General features: G+C 43.1%; 1 protein-coding gene across 3 annotated transcripts in view; it reads right to left on the reverse strand.

The window, feature by feature from the left end:
* The window catches only part of cib2 (calcium and integrin binding family member 2), a 29,451-nt gene that overhangs the window by 2,389 nt on the left and 6,813 nt on the right, over positions 1–20,249 (reverse strand). The window contains exons 1-6 of one of the 3 annotated variants that reach the window (XM_042109805.1): positions 19,463–20,231; positions 15,208–15,242; positions 5,047–5,158; positions 1,996–2,143; positions 1,235–1,430; positions 615–845 (exon numbers count right to left, since the gene is read on the reverse strand). In XM_042109805.1, coding sequence (XP_041965739.1) covers positions 806–845; positions 1,235–1,430; positions 1,996–2,143; positions 5,047–5,158; positions 15,208–15,242; positions 19,463–19,513 — 582 coding nt within the window. In that variant the 5' untranslated portion in view covers positions 19,514–20,231 and the 3' untranslated portion in view covers positions 615–805. Of the gene's footprint in view, positions 1–614; positions 846–1,234; positions 1,431–1,995; positions 2,144–5,046; positions 5,159–15,207; positions 15,243–19,462; positions 20,232–20,249 lie in introns of those variants that run through there. The other 2 variants (XM_042109806.1, XM_042109807.1) reach the window with 2 other exon arrangements.

Here is a 20,249-nt window from a genome sequence, read left to right on the forward strand (position 1 = left end):
GAGATCCCATAGCAGCAGGGTGATGTCACAATGCCCTGCTCGAACTCATTTCCTGTTCGAGAGGCAGCACAGCTGTGCTGGGGAAAAGGGCTTGTAAACGTGGAGCGGAGGAATGTCCAGCCCATAAACCCCACTCAAACACTCCCCAGCCAAATGATCTCTGCGTTCCTGGCTGGCATGATGCTGCAGAGCTCAAACACCACAACAGGTGGAAAGGTCCAGGTGAAATAAAAATCCAATACGTTCATGGATTAGTCTTAACGTTAGTCTTATACGGAGGTATTAAGAAAGATATCAAACATACATATTTAAAGAATTGTTAATTAGAGAAAAAACACAATCCCTTCAACAAATCCGACATATCATCTAGTATGATGTGTCTAACCACTATATTGTTGACACAGGTCACACATTCTAATCAGTAGATAAACAGGTGCATCTCGCCATGTCAAATATGCAGTATGGAGTGTCCCTGTGGGCTATTTATTTCAGCACCACTAACATTTCTCCCAGGCCATGTCCACCCAGCAGCTGATGGATGAAGGCATGTAGGGCCCATACACACAGATGCCCTGTTGTCCATTAGCATACTAATAGGAGCCCCCAGTGGAGGCATCCCAGCGCGCCCACGGCACAGGGACTCGCATCTCCACACCCACACACCGCGCCAGTCTGGAGGAGACCTGGGCCAAAGCTGCACCAGCAGCAGTGGCTGCTTCCTGGGTTGAGACCCGTTATCTCTGAGCATGCTCCACTCATCAGCAAGGAGACACAGTCGAATCACTCTCAGCAGCAAGAGTAGGGGCTATGGGGGTTCTGTTCCAAGAGCAGGGGCTATGGGAGTTCTGTTCCATGGAAAACACAGAAAAGAAAGTAAACTGTCCCATAAACTGTTCCATAAATAAATCACAGGAATGATGCGTACGAGCACTGAGGGGAGCACTGAATGGTGCCCACGGCAACAAGCATCTCTGGATATGGTGAACTGAAGAACAGCAGATATATAACCATTCCTTCTATTTCTATATATATAATGTTCTAATAAAAACATCAATCGCAAGCAGCTCACATACCTAATATGTGATTGTGCACATATTTCTTGAGGCCTCTCCTATATTCAGGAACAGCAATTACATAAAAATAAAAAGTAAAATATATATTTCCCTCCTGTTTTATTTTCAAAGCTTTCCATTTCAACTGGGCTTCAACTTTGCCTGAGTGTCTGTAAAGTTACCTTAAAAAATCAGGAGCCCTTGAGATCATGTTCTCAAAGTCGGCGAAGGACAGCTTGTTGTCTCCATCCAGGTCGGCTTCCTCAATGGACTTCTCGCATACCAGGCTGACCTCCTCAGGTGTCAAATCCTCCTTCGTCAGCTTGTTCAGTGTCTTCTCCAAGTCCTCCTTACAGATGAAGTTGTCCACATTGAAATCTGCAGAGTGAAGGAAACAAGTAGTCACGCTTTTACTTGGATGGTCTCCTATAGACTATCTACAGATAGTCAGATTATAAACAAAATATAAACAAATAGTTTGATAGTAATACTCTGTTGACAATAATTTATGATTAAGGTTAGGGTTAGGGCTTGGGTTTCCTTAAGATAATTGTTCAACAATAATTTATTTAATTCAATCTATAATTAAAGACTGTACTCAAATTTAAACAAACCATCTTGAATCATCTCTGTCTCTGTAGACGGATTATCCAAGTAACAACAATTTAAAAAGACTCACTTTGATCATTCCTACATTCTTTGACCATATGGTTAGCACAGTTTACATTCAGACAGTAGAGTCGGTTATGGGCACTCGGCTGCATGAGCAGTCATATAGTGAAGAGCACACCCCTGTAATATACATAAGGTAATTCTACAGTGTTTTTTTCTCTACATAGTTCTGTGTTAATAACCTCCGTTTTATGAGAGACTATGGACACTAAGAGAAATATGGTCCCAGTTTTATGGCGGCGACATTAAAGGAGAGATGGTGTTACTGTACCGTAGACTTTAAAAGCATAAATGGCCTTCAGCTCTCGAGGAGCCATTTCACTGAGCACTGAGAACATGTCCACAAAGTCGTTGAAGCTGAGGTTCCCCAGGCCATCCTCAGAGAAGGCCTGTACTATCTGGTCCCTGAATGGGTTTTCCTGACAGACAAAAGAGAGTTCGGGGGTAGAAAAGGATGGGAAGAATCAGGCAAAAAGGCTATAATTCGCCAAAAAGCTCCTTGGCCACCGTGACTGTATGATGTGAATGATATACTTTATGATCCTATTTACGTGTTATTATCATTATTGTTTGTTATTATAATTTTCTTAGAGAACTGTGAACTTGCTTGAACTTGCTTGTTGTCTCAGGCTGGCTGTTCAGTGGCTCAGGCAATAGATATGACACTACCAAGCCATACCCTCTCCATCACTGTGTGGTGCCCCAGATCCTCTGCCCACACCAAACAAAGACTGGTACGTACTGTGTGAAAAGCCTGCTGGCTCACAAGTGCCTGTGAGTGCCAGGAGGGAAGTAGGAAAGAGTGGACGCCTCCATGGGGACCAGGACCACCACACACCTGAACAGCTTTTTTCCCCAACAGCAATTGCTCTCCTCAATAAACCCCAACCGCGCCCCCCCCCCCCCCCCCCCCCCCACACACACACACACACACACACATAGACACACACGCACCCAAGCACACACACACACACACACACACACACACACACACACACACACACACACACACACACACACACGCACACAGTATGAGACAGTGCAACCCTTACTATGGAGTACTCAACTGTCCTGTGTACATGGTACATTCAATAAACAAAGCAATTCTACATGAAAAACATCACACCATTCAGAGACACATTATCATGATAAATGTAACTGTATTAAGCAAAGAAACAACTGCAAACTGTAGAGGAAGCAGACAGTTTAGCGATGAAGTACTTGCAGATCACTCTGCATTACAGTGTTGCTGTATGTGGGAAATTGTGTGTGTGTGTGTGTGTGTGTGTGTGTGTACATTTTGCTGAGTGCAAGATGAATAAATAGAGAAGGGCTGACTCCCCCATACTAGCGCCAATATATTTCTCCCCTTGTGAGCTCACCAGGCGCCTCTGAGCACTTTTATATCTTCCAAAATCAGCTGACTCGACAGCTCGCCTTGCACCGTGGCGCTTTGCAAGCTTGGAGGCTGAGGTCAGGCTAAGCATGTGCTCACAGTCATAAAGGGAGGCTCTGTCACTCCTCCGCATGGCTGGGAAGTCAACATATGGCTTCCAATATGTGTGTCAATAATTCAGTGTACAGAAAATTGCCTTCAAGATTCAGGAACCTCGGAACGATTTCTGCTCCCGCTGAATTGAAACCGAAGACACAAAACAAACAGCAAACGTTCACTAGGTGACAACACAAACATGGGCGCGAAGGCCGTGCAGGAGGACAGCCAGTGAGGGCGCCGGGTGTGTCAGGCACGCTGTGAATCAATGCCCTTTAAGCTCCAAAAAGCTAATTAACGGACTGAGCCCGTTCCCACTGAGACAGAGATTTACGTTTATGAAGGCCAGGACGACTCCAGTGTAACTGTGGGCTGTCGCAGCCTCATCAATTGCTCCTTGAGTGGTCTCCGTCAGAATCGGTCACTTCTGAGCCTTGGAGGATGGAATGGGGGTTGTGAGGTGCCATGTGTGTGCGTTTGTGTGTGTGTGTGGGGGGGGGGGGGGGGGGTCTTTATGGGTTGCTCTCCCTCATGTGACGTTTTTACTGGCCGGTGCAATTATGTCCCCTGCAAGGACACATTACGAGGTCCCATTCTGGAGCCATAACCTCTGGAGGGGAGGTAGTGCTGACAGACGGAAGCTGGCGGGGGTTGGGGGGGTCTTGTTCATGAGGACACACTGGGGGTAAGTGAACATAGCTTTATGGTATATTAACAGATGTTCCAGTGAAAATCCCTATATGGACACATGTCAGGTTTAACTGCATAGTACATAGCACACGTCAGTATGGTGAACAAGTAAACAAGGCAAGCTGCCTGGCCTGCTATGTTCTGCATTTCCTACAAGCTACGGTGAACTAAGGTAAACACTGAGGCTGTTTTGCATTCACTTCATCGCATATGAAGAATTATTGGTTTACAATGAGATGTCTTGTCATCTGTTGTGATATTTATGAGGACTGAAAAGTGTTACTCATTGGGAATGAGAGCCACTGTGGTCTTTGCAAGGTGAAGCTGCCTGACAGTATATCTTGTGAAGCCTTTATAGTCAGAGTCGTGTGGGGCTCCAAAATGATTACAGACTAAGAGAGGCCTCTCAAGCTCTTAACAATCACTAATAAAGACTTCCTTTGATGATAAGCACCGGGATAATGACTCAACCACCAAGCGTCAGTGCTGTTGTGTCGCTGGCAGGACTCTGATAATAATTTCCCCTGATGCCAACCTCATCTGATCCTCTGATGGAACACACTTATGCCTGTGCACAAGCACAGCTCAAACAGCAGTGTGATAATGTGCTGAAAAAGCATCGTTTCATGGAGTGTTAACTTTCACAAGCGCCGCAGTGTACCGTCCACTAAGACCACCAGTGGCTCTCTGTCATATAAACAGCACAGCTATTGTGGCCATTAAAAACCAATCCCCTCCTATCAAAGCAGGAGGCTGCTGGATCAGATATCACTTCCTATGAGACACCAGGGGTCACGGTCAAATGCCCAAATTTACTGTTTACAGAAGGGGAACACAGCCCTGTAGAGCATGCCAACAGCTCTTTGGCATGGAGAGGGAACGCAAAGGATTGGGCAGTATATGATAAAGCAATGCTGTTTAAGACCACGATTATGTAAATAAACACTCTCTCTCTCTCTCTCTCTCTCACACACACACACACACACACACACACACACACACACTAACTAACAACACTTCTCCACAACACTAAATGGCTAATTTAAAAGTGTGTTACTAGTGTAATGAGAAATGTCACCAATCCATATACAATCGCTGTACTAGGAAATAGGACCATATAAATGAGTCTACAGTGTTTACCTTTAACTCTGGCATGTTGACTATTAGGGGTAAAGGAACTTTCACGTCTGGATCATTGGTGTAGTCCAAGGGCACTAGATGTGGAGCCAGCTCATGGTATCTGCCATGGAGCCTGGAAACACAACACACACACACACACATAGAACAGGACAGGACAGGACAATGCATGTTACTGTTGGATGTATTGTGCATTATGGTTATAAACTGTTGCTTATGTGAAGAACAATGGTTGTATATAAAGTTGTGACATGTTGTTGGTTGTCAACACACTGTAAATACGAATATGGTTACTGTGATGATATTTAGGGATATAGTGATGAATAATGATTTAAACCAAAATAAGATCGGACACGTTTGGGCAAGTGTATCTAACCTGTCCTTGTTTTTCATTTTGAATCCATATAGAAAGAAGTCATGATAGAGATGGGACATGTAATACAGTAACAAGGCTCTACCATCTGTGATGCTGTAAAATAGCTACAAAGCCAGGAGCTGACCCATATCAGGAGCCAGATCTGGCCTTTTGAGGAATGATGATTTCTTGCATGTCTTTCCAGAATTATACCAGATACAGATAATGCCTAGATCACTTGCTTGAGTCCATCATTATATCAGAGGTTCATCATCTGTTTTAGAAGATCTTTGACTATATTATCAAATGAAACCCTCAGTTAGTTTTCAATGTGCCATATTTATGAGATCTTATAGTCCTCAGGGGTTTAGGAGGGGGAATGGCATTAGCTTCCATCTGGTTAGGATAAGAAAGGTTTGAGAGTCCCAGAGAATAGTGGTCTGCACCCTCAACACTGTGATTGCATGATACCCTTCCTTATCTCTCACACCAGGATGCTGTTGTATCCCTTTTAACACAAAGTATCCAGTAAAATAACATGGCAAACACATTCTCTGTGACACTGATCCATTGAGATATGAAAGCGTATTTTCTTTGAGATATGGTACTGTTAAAGAAAGGTTGGTAAGACTGGAAAGGTATATTTTTGCTACATAAATCCAAGGTGGAAAGAGAATCGTCATAGACACAAGCACATCACACAATATACCTGTATTTTCTAAGGCAGTCTGCTATATCTGACATGAAAACAAACAATGTAAAATATATTTTGCAGTCAAATCAGCCTAATGTCAATCTCCACTGGGCAATGAAGGGTCCATATCACTGGGGGACAGTATCACCCAGGCCATTTTATTCCCTAGTGCTTGCAGCCTGAAGCCTGGAGTCGGGCCAAGCTGTTGTGGAATGATGACTCATACCCTGCATGGCAAGCAGGCACTAGAGAAGGAGATGTAATCTGCCATGGTGGAGAGAGAGGGGGAAGAAAGAGAGAAAGAAAGATAGAAGGAGGAGAGGTACAAAGAGAGAGAGAGAAAGAGAGGATGAGGAGAGGTGCAAAGGGAAAGAAAGGAGGAATTGGCTAGAAATTGAGCTATTGTTAGGAACCCTAACAAACACAAACAAAATATCAAAGAAGCATACACACATAACCACACACACACACACACACACACACACACACACACACACACACACACACACACACACACACACACACACACACACACACACACACACACTCATTGGCCATGATATATGCTGTAAATATTGATTATGAGTGTGTGGGCCAGGCTGCTAGGCAAAACAATTACTATAAATGTCTTGTCTAAACCATCTTTAAGACAACTATGTTTAATTGAGACATTTGTAATGACTGTCCAAATGACTTGGTTCCTTCAACTCTCCTTCAACAGAGATCCCTCTCGCTGAAGATGGACACCACACATAGGAATTCTGGGATTCACACAGAGAGAGACACACACACACACACACAAACACACAGAGTCCTACAAAGACAAAGTGATAATTTCTCTGTCATATAACTCAACACAAAAGGACAGACTCACATATCACCACCCGCTCCATGATTGGTGATAACCCTTTCCTGACCTTGCATAACGGTGTCACAGGGCACGCGTGTGTGACCGCACCGGCCAGTAAGCAGCGTGTTTTATGAATGTCATAAAGCCAGGGACTCCATTAGATTCGCCCATGATTGGCCATTTTGTTTCTTTTGCTCCAGTGGCCCCGTTATCACAGGCAATCTCAGTGGCATTGTGGGGAAACCATTCATCAACGGCACCTTGCTCCTTGATCACCTGGGACGCATTACGTAATACACTCAGGCACTTTAAGACTTAGGACTTTAGGAGAAGGCAGTGGTTCTCTTTTGGGGAGAAACTCAGGTACACACTGTATGTTGTCGATAATGCATCAGAGTGACAGCATAGATTGTATTATAGCACAATAACCTGACGCACACTGGCTGAAAATTCTGGTATTATGTTTTGGGACTTCTGAAATATTTCAACTCGCCTCCTGACTCCAGCAGTTTATGTGGGCTGTAAAGCACTTTCTATCCCTCTTTCTGCCCAGACAGCTAAGAACAGGATGAGTCATAGCACACAGGCTCACACGCACACACGCACGCACGCAACCACACACATACACACACACACACACACACACACACACACGCGTGCAGACACACCTTCTCTATCATCCACCTCCTGAAACACCTACATTGAAACACCTACATTGTCTCCTCACCATGACACCAGGTCCTCCAATATCCCAGAGTTCAGCTGTGTGTAAAATGAGAAAAGCAGCACAAGGGCTGAGGGGACACAGCATTCTAGTGCACAACAGTAGTGCTGTGTGAGTGTGTGTGTGTGTGTGTGTGTGTGTGTGTGTGTGTGTGTGTATATACTGTATGTGTGTGTGTGTGTGCGTGTGTGTGTGTGTGTGTGTGTGTGTGTGTGTGTGTGTGTGTATATATACTGTATGTGTGTATGTGTGTGTGTGTGTGTGTGTGTGTGTGTGTGTGTGTGTGTGTGTGTGTGTGTGTGTGTCGGGGACTGGGGCCCTAATGAAAGAGGGGGGTGACGCAGCACCCTGAGGACAGGAGATAAAGACGCGTAATGGCTCATTGCAGGGGAATAAGCTCAGGCTTTAGTGGCCATTAGGAACTAATATATTAAATATCTCATTAATCCAGGCCTTTGGGAAGCCAGGACTACAGTGTATCCAACCCCTCCAGTCCTGTGTGAAGTGCTCATGGGTTCTCATATCATTTGTGTGTGTGTGTGTGTGTGTGTGTGTGTGTGTGTGTGTGTGTGTGTGTGTGTGTCTGTAATATTCTGAAGGAACAGCTTTGGGCACAAGCCAAGGCAGACTGAAACACTGAGGTGTTTTTGGGAAAGGTTTCTGGAACAGCCTGCAAGAATGACCAATAGCCTACTTGTCATGTAACTAACACCCTGGAACACCCAATGCCTTTCAGCACAAGGATTAGGCTACATTTCTAGATTTCTTTCAAAACCAGCAAATATATAACAATTCAATAACAATAAAACAAATGTACTAGGATAATGAAAAAACAACAACAACAACAACACAAAAAACCCAATGACATCAATGCCAGCAACCTTTACCAGTCTGGACAGTCTGTGTGTGTGTGTGTGTGTGTGTGTGTGTGTGTGTGTGTGTGTGTGTGTGTGTGTGTGTGTGTGTGTGTGTGTGTGTGTGTGTGTGCTAACACATACAATGCCCACACAACACGGTCAAGGCCATGAGGGGGTTTTGTCACTGTCTCAGAAAAGTCCATGACCCAGGCAGGCGTGAGTCAAAGCCACAGTTTCACTCTGTGTCAGCGTCACCTACACCCTCTCTGGGGATCAGGCTACTGTTTCATGTGGACTCACCCAGGATAGGTTTGTGGGCATCAGCTGAACCTAGTGGGAGGTGCCATATGTGTGATGTGCTAGCCCGTCAGTCTGTTATAACAACCATGCTCACAATATCTATACAGATTTAAAGAAGAAAAAACTATAGACAACAACAGAGAAATGATGTGCTAGCCCGAGACTCTGTTATTTCAGTCTGTTATAACAACCATGCTCACAATATCTATACAGATAATATATATATATATATATATATATATATATATATATATATATATATATATATATATACAACAACAGCAACACTTTAAAGTTTACTTTCATTTTAGAATATTAGATTTTTTGAATGTTTGGAATATGCTTACTGTTGTGCTCATGCTGCATTTTAAACTCTGACTGGCACATATTCAAAGTCAAGTTAAATAAAATTTATTTCTCTAGTGAATTTCGGCTAAATCAACCAAAATATTGGCACAGAATCCTGGAGAGTGATGTACACGGGGTCGACCTATCAGTGGCAGGTTGCCGTATTTTTTCTGCTGGTAGGCTACGGCTGGTGGCTTCCCCTCCGGGCCGTCCAACATTGTAAGTCTGATTCTCTGGAGTCCGCCTCCACCCACTGCCATTTAGATGTCAGTCAAAGCTCAAATAAAATCTCACTTAACGGCCTGCTCTGTCCGTGCGTCTCAGAGGCACTTGTAAATCCTGGTCATCGTCGTATCTCATCAGCGTTCCTAGGGTTTAACCAAGAGGACTAGGACGCTAGTGTGCATCTGTCAGGGCCTCTTTTATGTGAGGCACATGTAGCCAGAGAGGGAGAAATCCAATAACCCTGCATAAGTCATTACTAGTTGTACACATCACCTGACACAGACATGAACAGCAAAGGATCTCAGGAATATTGACACTACGCACAAAAGAATGCTGTCAATAATGTAATGAAAACCAACTATCACTATCAAGTAGGAGTGTAAATGACAAGTGTAAACAAGTGAAGTAAAAGTAGACTAAATCATCTAGTCACAGAAATAATTCCATTGACGTACATTCTGGTAGGAACAACCTGTATTTTTATGTGGTTATAAGAGTGTCTGTTTAAGTGTGTCTGTGTGTGTGTGTGTGTGTGTGTGTGTGTGTGTGTGTGTGTGTGTGTGTGTGTGTGCGTTTGTGTGTGCATGTGTGTGTGCCTGTGCCTGTGTGTGTGTGTGTGTGTGTGTGTGTGTGTGTGTGTGTGTGTGTGTGTGTAGGGGGGTATTTGTGAATCAGAGAAGAACTGAAAGGTCACTGGTCTCACAGAGTCACACACAAGAGTAAGCACTAGAACATTCAGAGTGGGCCATGTGCCATGTCAGCAAGGCAGCCGACGTAAAAGGTTCATACACACACACGCACACACACACACACACACACACACACACACACACACACACACACACACACACACACACACACGATAATAACAGATTAATCAGATTAATGTCAGTGGCAGTAAAAAGTTGTCACCTTGCCTTGTAATTCGATTTTCTGAACTTCTGAGTCTTTACCAAACACTGCTAAGTGGCTGAGTCATTCAACAGGATATAAACATCCCCTCCCTCAGACTACTCTTTTTCTGGAAAATGCTCTGAAAAAGGGTTTTTTGTCCTCAATAAAAGAAATTCCAGTAAATGGTTAATGGTTGCTTTGAAAAGAACCGATGACTCAAACATAGGACAAGCTGACACGGTGTACGTAGGATGCAGAAAAACATCACTTACTGTTGTGTCTATCAAAGAACTGATGTTTAAAATCTGTGAGTGTTACAGTGAGAAGCGTGTCTGGCAGGCTATGTGCCCTATATGGGAACTTCCTGCCTCTGAGTCAGGCACCAGGGGAAGTACATCAGCAAATCAGAGTGCAGCGTTGGCCTGCCATATTACCCTAATTGGGCCATTTGACTGTAACCTAACCCTCCGCCCCCCTACTCCTGTATCTGCTTTTAATTTCTTAAAGTAGTCACTTGATCTTCAAACAACGGCAATTAACAGCATATCCTGAAACCCAAGACCGATATGTCAATCTCATTAGAAAAGAAAGCAAGCGATTTGTTTTATTTATGTCTCTTCGGCGCACGCTGAGGGGGGAGGTGGATGGTGGCCAGGTAGAAGGAGAGGTGGCCCGTGCCAACTATATGCCAGCTCCATGCCTGCCGTTGTCATGGTGGCCAAGGCTGCGATGTATACACCTGTACCGTTCTCTAGCTGCCTCTCCATGACGACGATCGGGGGATAATTGGTTTCAAGCAATTTACGAGGTGAGTGGGTTTGGTTTCGTTTATGTGATGCCGACGTCTGTAGCACTGGTAATCAGGTTTCATGGTTACGGGTAGAGGGGCGAGACTGGGAAAAGTGATACTTCAGCAGGTGAAATGGTGAGCAATGCACAGCGGCACAAACATCCCACAGAGATGGAGAGAACGTGAGAAGAGAGAGAGGGAGGGAGGTAGAGAATGTGAGAGCAGGCTGTGAGTAGGCCTTCCAGTAAAGCGCATCTCCTCAGGGACATCACAGAGAGATGACAGACCACCACAGCACTGCCTCCTGCTTTTACAAAGACATGCATTTCATCATTTAGGGATTTGGGTTAAAGCTACAGAAGATGTCATTAACCAACACTTATGTCTGAGTTACTGTATGTCCTGGAGTTTGTTTGCTAGAATAAATGGGAGAAAGAAGAGACGAGAAAAAAATGGGTCGAACAAAATTAAGTTCAGAATTAATCTAACTTTTTTCCCAAAAAACATTACAGTGGTAGATAAAATATGGTAAATGAAGTGAGTTTTACTGCAGGTTTTTACTGCAGCCTGAACTTCTGTGTGACTGTGACCATGCTGAGAAAGAAAATTCATTGGGTGCTTTAATTTTCTAAATTTCCAGAGGACCAAAAGTCTATACAATTGCTGTGATGTTTTGGGTGACATCGGCAGATTTCATCGTAACCCTTGTGGCTGGGGTGTGTTTTTAATCAGAAGAAACAGAAGCAAAGAAGTGGGGAGTGGAAATTCGAAAATTGGTTGCTGTACATATACAATTAGAAACTCTACATGTATAAGATATACAATAACAAAATATGTAATAAGGCCATTATGTACTAATCCATAATTCTACGGTTTTACAAAAAAAATCGAAGTACACCATTTCATAGATCACACTCGTCTGATTTCTGATCTCAGCTTTCTGGTCACCAGCATTCCAGTGCTATACAAAGCATTTGCTGTGGATTAGCCACCTTCCTCAGGAGGCACATCTGTAGGTCAAATGTGGTAAATGAGGAAGTGATGTAACTTTATTGCAGTTACTGTTGCCTGACCGCCTATAAGCAAAAATGCTGAGAGGGCAAATGTGTCTGAATTCATTGGGCGATTTTAATTTTCTATCTTTCCACAGGACCACCAGTCTGTACATTCGCTCTACTCCCCTTGGCAGTAATGAATGCACAACAATCCATCTAAGACCTATAAAAATGAATCATTCCTTCACTTCCTGTTCATGGGTCAGTGGTCCACAGTTCAATTTTGCTGTAAAAAATGGGACAATTTATCTAATAACAACCATTTCAAGCCTTCAGTTACAGCTTCAATTAGTTATGTCCTCACATGACTTAAGGTTCTTGGCATATTATTATCACGGCACCCAAGCTAATGCATCTCCTGAGACCTCATTGCAGCATGTAGCTCGATGCTTGTGGATGTCATATAAAAAATAACAGCAGAAATAAACTAATTTTTATTGCTTTGACCTCCTCACAGGAATGTGGATGACGTGCGAGGATCCTGGCCACATTTTACGACCAACAACTCCATTAAGAGCCACTGCATGAGAACAGATTAGATAAAGCCCCCTTCATAAAGAAAAGCTGATTACGCTCTATTAGTGGCTCAAAAAATATGTATCGGGAAGCACATATATCTCCACCTGCAGAAATGAATGTGTCACGCCACCCCCCTTACTTCCAGCTGATCTGCAGCATTCATTTGTTTTCGGGGATCAGCGTCCAAGCCGACCAATCATGCTTGAACAGGTCTCACTTCCAGTTCAATCATAGTAATGCATGCAGCTCATTCTCTCTGCCTGATAGCAATGTACCACTATGACTCACTATCTTACTTGTGTTATTTAGTGATAGGATATTATTTGCATTTAACTAGGCTGAAGCCTGAAAAGACTTAACATCAGACAGTGTGCTCATTTGTGCAAACCAAAACTACTCCAAAGGTAAATTACGTTATGTTTAACATGGTCATTTACCCAATTTATGTTTCCATCAGTAACATAAAAGCACATGCCATGGCGAGTGAGGGTTAGGGAGCAGGAAGTGAGGGTGGTCACCCTCAGTCGGTGCGAGTCAGGAAGGATCTCCCACATACTGTGTGATTTGCATTCCTGGAGCCCTGCCACACAGGCCTGTCGGAGCTGGCAGCCAAACTGAGCAATTGGCTGTAGTTTTAGCCCCGGGTCCCATTGTTCATGCTGATATATCAGAGCACAGCAGGCTTTTCTGAATGGGAGCCCACGCCTGCAGCAGAGGTGGCCGTGATTTAGGCGGAACATTAGGGCCAATGGTGCAGTGACTTTCACAACAGCAGGCAGACACGCCAAGAACAAGGGGAGAAAAAACTCAAGGCGAAAAGAGGTCTAGGTGCTGGCAGCAGGGAGGGACTAGCGCAATGTGTGTGTGTGTATGTGTGTGTGTGTGTGTGTGTGTGTATAAGAAAGAGAGAGAGAGAGAGAGAGGGAGAGAGGGAGAGATAAAGAGGCAGGAAGACAGCGGGTGACGGGGTGTGTGTGTGTGTGTGTATGTGTGTGTGTGTGTGTGTGTGTGTGTGTGTGTGTGTGTGTGTGTGTGTGTGTGTGTGTGTGTGTTTGCTTTCTCCAGTAACAAAGCGGCTTGTAGCTGAAGCAATGTCATGTTGGCGGCACAGCCAATTACATGCCTCACTGCCTGCCAGCCAGCCCTGGTCCAGGGCGAGATTTTGATAGAGCCACGAGGACAGAAAAAAAGAGAAGGAAGGAGAGAGAGAAAGAAATCACACCCCTGTAGAAAAGCAGGGTAATAAATCGTAGCTGCCCAGGATGCAATCTCTCTGTCCCCAAGCACCCCACTTTGCCAGGGTACACTTTTTCCTGGTATGCTCTTACACAGAATGCTTCAGGGACGTTCTATAAGCTGAGCCAGCCCCTCAACACACACACACACACACACACACACACACATGCACACTGCCCTCCCTCATCAAGTGGGATGCAGATCCCACGCTCCAATCAATGTGTCAGCTGTATAAATCCTCTGCAGGACTATTGGCAATTTAGCAGGTTTATTAGTTAGGTTCTAATGGCCCCACAGGAAACCTAATGAAGGCAACTATTCTCCAAAGAGTCTCTCTCTGCTGCTGCGTTTACACTGCTAGCCCACAGGTTATTGACACGAAGGGAAGGACTCAAGGAAAATGTATATGCCATAAATCATGGAAGTATGACATTGAATATGAACTGGACACAGAGACAGAGGAATGAACTAGTTAAACAGTCTATTGTTTGAAGGAAGTCCATTCATAGCAAAAGAACTATCTGACCGTTTCGAAGCCACATCCAAGCTGTAAATAGAACAGGGTCAAAGCAGTTTTGTGGTAAGTATGTATGCCCTGTAAACATGCGGAACACGGCATACAGAATTTAAAACTTTTTTTATGCTAATTCGAACAGATTCAAGGTTCTTTACCCTCCTGATTCAGGAGGGAGGACTGTGTAACCCTTGCATTAAGTGCTTCAGAAAAATTATTCAAGTAGCATGACTGAAGAGATAAATTATTTTTTCCATTTTCTTGCACGTTATATCAGCGACCATCATGTAATTGCCCATTTTACAGTGCTGGTCAGCCAGGACACTGTGTGCACACACACGGAGTACCAAGAAGCCTGCCGTCTGTTAATTGTGGGCTGAACAAGTCTGCCTGAATGAGTCCAGATGAAGACAACTGGAATTGAATTGAACTCAATTGCTTGAGGGAGGGAATCGAGCAAAGGGAGGCAAAAAGTGGAGAGTGATATACGAGCCTCGGACATGCGGCTAATAGAAGGCACTGAGGTGGGAGAGCTGAACAGACCAGGACAGGACAGGACTTAAGCAATATGAGTGAGCCAGCGAGCCAGGCAGCTTACAGCACTAGCATTCAGTATGTTAGCTAACAGAAAGAAAACACTGTTGCCATTTTGTGTACTGCCTTTTTCTGTGTAAAGCATTATGGTGTGAAAATATAAGCACAGATATCAAGTGACTGAAATGGAAAATGGGTTAACATGTTGGGAACAATCTCTGGGGGAGAGGGGGTTTATCTGATTTAAAAGTAACTGTTGTATCACTCACCGAAGTATTTCCTTACGTGTGAAGAATGTGCAGTCCTGTAACAAAAAAGTCACATATCAATGTTTGAGGATTACCATCAAATCACATATTACTGTTTGGGACTACCATACAATAAATTTGTATTAAAACATACAGACATATTCCACATATCAGACATTTGCATCATTTGTACTTTCCTATAATGAGCAGTATAAGTGCGGATAACATAGATATGGCCAACCTGTGTCAGTTAAGGTCAAGAAAACAACAAAGGTATCCAAAAGAATTTAGTTTGTTGTGTACCCATTAAATGCCCCTAAACAACATTTTTTATGACTTCTCAAACTGCAGACTACTTCCCAAAAACAACAGTTAAATCCTAACCAAAGCTTCGTGTCAAGATTCATAGCCATTAAAAATCCTAATGATCCTTCTCACCCATTTCACAATATTTCACAATTTAATTATTCCTGCCCAAAAGAACACAGTGAAAAATAATGTCTTTTTTTTTTCAATGGCAAAAACATTATTCAGTAAAAAGAAACACACCTAGGCCAATTTAGCAGCACAAACCTCACACATGTCTCATGTCACAATGTCTCACACATTCTTCTGAGAGCAACATATAGGCTGTGTTTTCATAGACAGTACACACTCTACAAACACATATACACACAAAAAAAAACATCCATCTCTACCGGTCTGTGACACGGGCTCTTTGTGTCCACCGTCATCTCATCCCTAGGCTAAGAGTCAAATTTCTCACAGCTGAGTTAACCCTGTCAGCCAACCTGTTCCCTGTCACTGGGTACATGAAGCCCACATCACCTGATCAGGGGTAGGACAGAACTCCCAGGTAGGAGGGTGAGGGTGTTGGCTAGACTGGTCTATGACTCTGTGATGTGACAAAGCAATTCACCATGGATTCATACCCACATCAGAGCCCAGTATGGAGAGTGTGGGGGTGTCTGTGGCTGTGACAATGGCAAAGCCACTCAACAAGGGTTCATGCCATTCAGTATAGGAGATGGGTGCATAGGGAAGTCTGTGACTCTGTGACATGGCAAAGCGACAAAGCAGCTCAGCATGGATTCATGTCCACACCAGAGGCCAGCTGATGGAAGACATACGATCCCAGTCTGAGTCCCTGGAGCCTTTGTGCGCTCCCCCTGTCTCTAAGCAGTGGTGCCAACGTCCTGTGACAGCTTTACAGGCACAAGATTTACCTCTCCTTTATGATGTTTACCTTCCTTAGTGCTGCCACTGCTGCTAGACACACACACACATTCAGTATATCCACATATGAGCACACACGCACACACACACTCACATGCCCACACATATGAGCAAGCATGCACACCAATTCACACACACAAACTCAACTAACAGAATTCCCTACTACAGAAGCCTTCCCCGGGTTTGAGGGCATTAGCCTTTGAATACTGTTAACTGCTCATTAATTTGAAATTTAGAGACGGGATTCTGTGTGATGTGAACCAAGGCCACTAGCGTGGGAGTTTTGGGTGCTTATGAATGCCTATACAGGCCTGCTGAGCCAAGAGCTTGCCTGTCTCATAATAAGGAAAACATTCACTCCATTTATAAAACCAGTTCTGCAATTGCTGTTTGTTTCTATCACAATATCCTTTTCCACCTCATAGTGGAGGAAAAGGACTTCAATCCCCCAAATGCATTAAACACTGTTATCCAAAAAAAAGCATTTCAATATCAAATATCTCTAAAAGAAAGACCCCATGGGATATGGTTGGGTAAACACTGATATTTTGAGCTGATAAAATGTAACATCTATCCAAGAACCTCAACACAGTTCCAGGAACAGGCTCAACTCACTGATCTAGAGAGATGCCTGTATCAGCCAAATGGTCGAGCTCCACTGAACCAGGACTAACAATAGCTCTACCTGTTGTTGATTACAGAGCATTGAAAACAAGGGTGTCTTTTGTGGACCAAGGCAGCTGTTCCAAGAAAACAAAGATCTTCTTTTGACCTGGTTATTCTTTGTTTTGGTTGTGTTTTTAACACAGAGATGGCATACCAGTGCTTTGAACAATAGTGATATAAAAAATAATATACAACAGCACTTTGTACAGCTTTGGTCAACTGTTCTTGCTTTTAAACATGCTGCATAAATAAATTAACAGGGACATTGATAGAGTCTATGTTTGCTACACTACCATATACGGCAGACTGGGTCATGTGTCCAGTCTTCAGTCTGCTCTGTTTCATTTATTTATATTCTTCATGTTCATGCCCAGTTTCAGAGACATTTTCACATTCACAATTCACACTCACACAGAGAACATGCAGGAGTGTCTTATTTATGAAGCAGCAGCCCTGTCCTGAAATAATGTGACATCAATGTGAACATGAGCATCCCTACATCTTATAGAACTGTTCCACAACTCTGCCTACTGTACATCCTACAAGCATGAGCCTATCTGGGTTTGGCCGATACTGTATGTCACATCACTAAGTAACCAGAGAAACAAGGACATACAAATTAGACCTATTTACGGGGAGTTGCATTTCAAGACACCCTATCAGACTTGGCTAGGCATAAATTATTAAGATTAAGTGAATTGCTTGAAAAAGCACTGCAGAATACGATGATGCTCCTCGTGAAGACAAATGGCAGAATAGTGTTACAAAGACAAAAGCAAGGCATGTCTTTTCTCTTCATGATGTCTTACACATGAAGAGAAAACTCTTCAGGGGCAAAAGCATCACCTCCTCCTCCAAATCCTATCGCCACCTATATAATAAAGTAGGCTTAATGTTCCCAGTGTGAGTCATAGCACAAGGCAAGTATTGAGCATAGTGAAAGTCAATGTAACTCAGTACAGTAGAATTCTCTGATGAAAATCAATGTTTAAAACAAGTAGCCTTCCTTTGTGGAGAATAATCATATCTCCAGAGCCTTTGTGCTGTCTCATATACTGACAACATAGTTGATGCTGTGTTGCAAATATTTGAACTCAATTTTTTCATTGAGTTCAAGTTCCTGATCTGCAGAATTGATTATTGTAGCTAAGGCCTACTTGTTAAAGTATTTTTTTTTTTAAATAAATGTAACCAAAATGTCATCAGAACAAGCACTACTGTACATATAACACAAAAAGGGTAACAGGCATTTGTCCCTGTTAGGAGGTGTCCTTTCAAATAAGTATAACCAAAATGTCATCAGAACAAGCACTACATAATAACACAAAAAGGGTAACAGGCATTTGTCCTTGTTAGGAGGTGTCCTTTCCTGAGTCGAATATTTGGCAGTCAATGAAAGAAAAGAGGAGAATTTCCTTCGAAAATCAACTCTTTCATCTGAGACATGTCTTTTACATTACAGCAGTCGTTGGGTAACATTATGCAATGCCTTATCCGCGGAAAGTAAGCTTTATGCACCCCCGTGTAGTCATACAATTTAGAGCTTAGCCTGCTGTGTGCCGCAGATATTGTTATGCATTATCCTTTGAGAATGTAAGATAGGCAGGAAAAAAGGCCAATTACATAATAACTTGAAGGCACGTCTCGAGCATCTATGTAAAAACAAGCACTAACTCGCGAGTGGCCAGATGTGAAACATCTCCAGGATCACACTCTGAAAGCTGTAGCCTAGCCCACCGCTTTCAAGCAGCGCCACATGGAAAGAGTTAACCAGCGCTCACGCTTAACTGTATTGATCTCAGCTGCGTTGGACAGTTCAAAAACAAATTAAATGGTGACTCATGCACAGGGTAGTAAACAAAGAGACAGGTAGGTGTAACTTTTCTCTTACACGTTACGTAAGGTGGGATTTGATTTAAAATGTTTTAGAATGGGGTGGGGGGTGGGGTATTTTATGGAAGATTTACATTTTAGAGAAGGCGTCTTGATTTTACTTGTTATATTTGTATTTATGAAAACCGCTTATTGTGAAAATAGACTTCACATTGCAAGCTTTGGAGTGCTTATTAATTCTTTGAAGTAGCCTAGATGATTTATCTTAACATGTTCTTGCGCACAACAGTGAAGCACAACTAAGGAGCCACCATCTGTGTTTAAATGCATAACAGGCTGCGTCAGTGTTGGCAATGCATGTGGACAGTTCCCTATTCTGATTGTTGTAAAGTAAAAAAAGCCTACTGTCAAAAACTGCATTGGCCAATTCAGTGGCAAAACGCTTGCTATTCTCAAAATGTTGTGTGTTGTAGGCTATCCATGAATTCCGTTTCAGGAATATGAATATTGCACTGAAGAATGGGAATCTGAAATCCCTTACCTGGTAAGCATCTAGCTGTTCATCAGTAAATATCGTTTGCTTATTACCCATCTTAGTCGAGTAATTTTCTTCTTGTACAGATGCATCACATTGGAAGTTCCAAGCGTCTTCTCTGTTCTAGGCATTTAGGGCATTTATACGACGTGGTCAGCCACGAAAATAATGACCCGCATAGAATTTCAGTCCTATCCGACTTGCAGCAGGTTGTGAGTGCAGCACTCTCCATATAGAACCAAAAACCAAGACAAAGAATCTTCAACTAAACAGACCGTGTTAAATTGCCGCGTGAGAAGTGACGGTAAGCATGAGGTTCATTCAAACAGCATAGCGTTATTTACTGGGTCTTGTTTCAGCACCGACTGCTGTCCACCCACATACTGCCAATATACAACATCGAGACTGTTACTTCAAGCAACTATTTCAGTACCACTAGGGGGCGCAAATTGTTAGTCAATATCAGAGATTCCAAAGGGCTTCGGGCATCTTTGGACATTTTCATTTTGCAGTTTAATTTGGGTATCTACAATTAGGTTTATTTAGTCCAGATATAAACTAATTTAAGTTAGGCTGTTCACTAGCCAACCATCTTTTTTGTTTGTGAATCATTTACGATAATGTTGTTAACACACTGAGAGTGCCAACAAGAGAACGCAAACAAATCAACGCTTTAACGCTTTTAACATAGTTTTGCACAACTCTTAACAGTGATGTTAATGTTCTCTATTATGGTAACTGTGAAAAGTGAGAAACGCGTTACTTTCGCTATTTAAAGTTGAGCTTAAGTTGC

This window comes from Alosa sapidissima, chromosome 11 (genome assembly GCF_018492685.1).
Source record: "Alosa sapidissima isolate fAloSap1 chromosome 11, fAloSap1.pri, whole genome shotgun sequence".
In the NCBI taxonomy this organism is placed as follows: Eukaryota; Metazoa; Chordata; class Actinopteri; order Clupeiformes; family Clupeidae; genus Alosa; species Alosa sapidissima.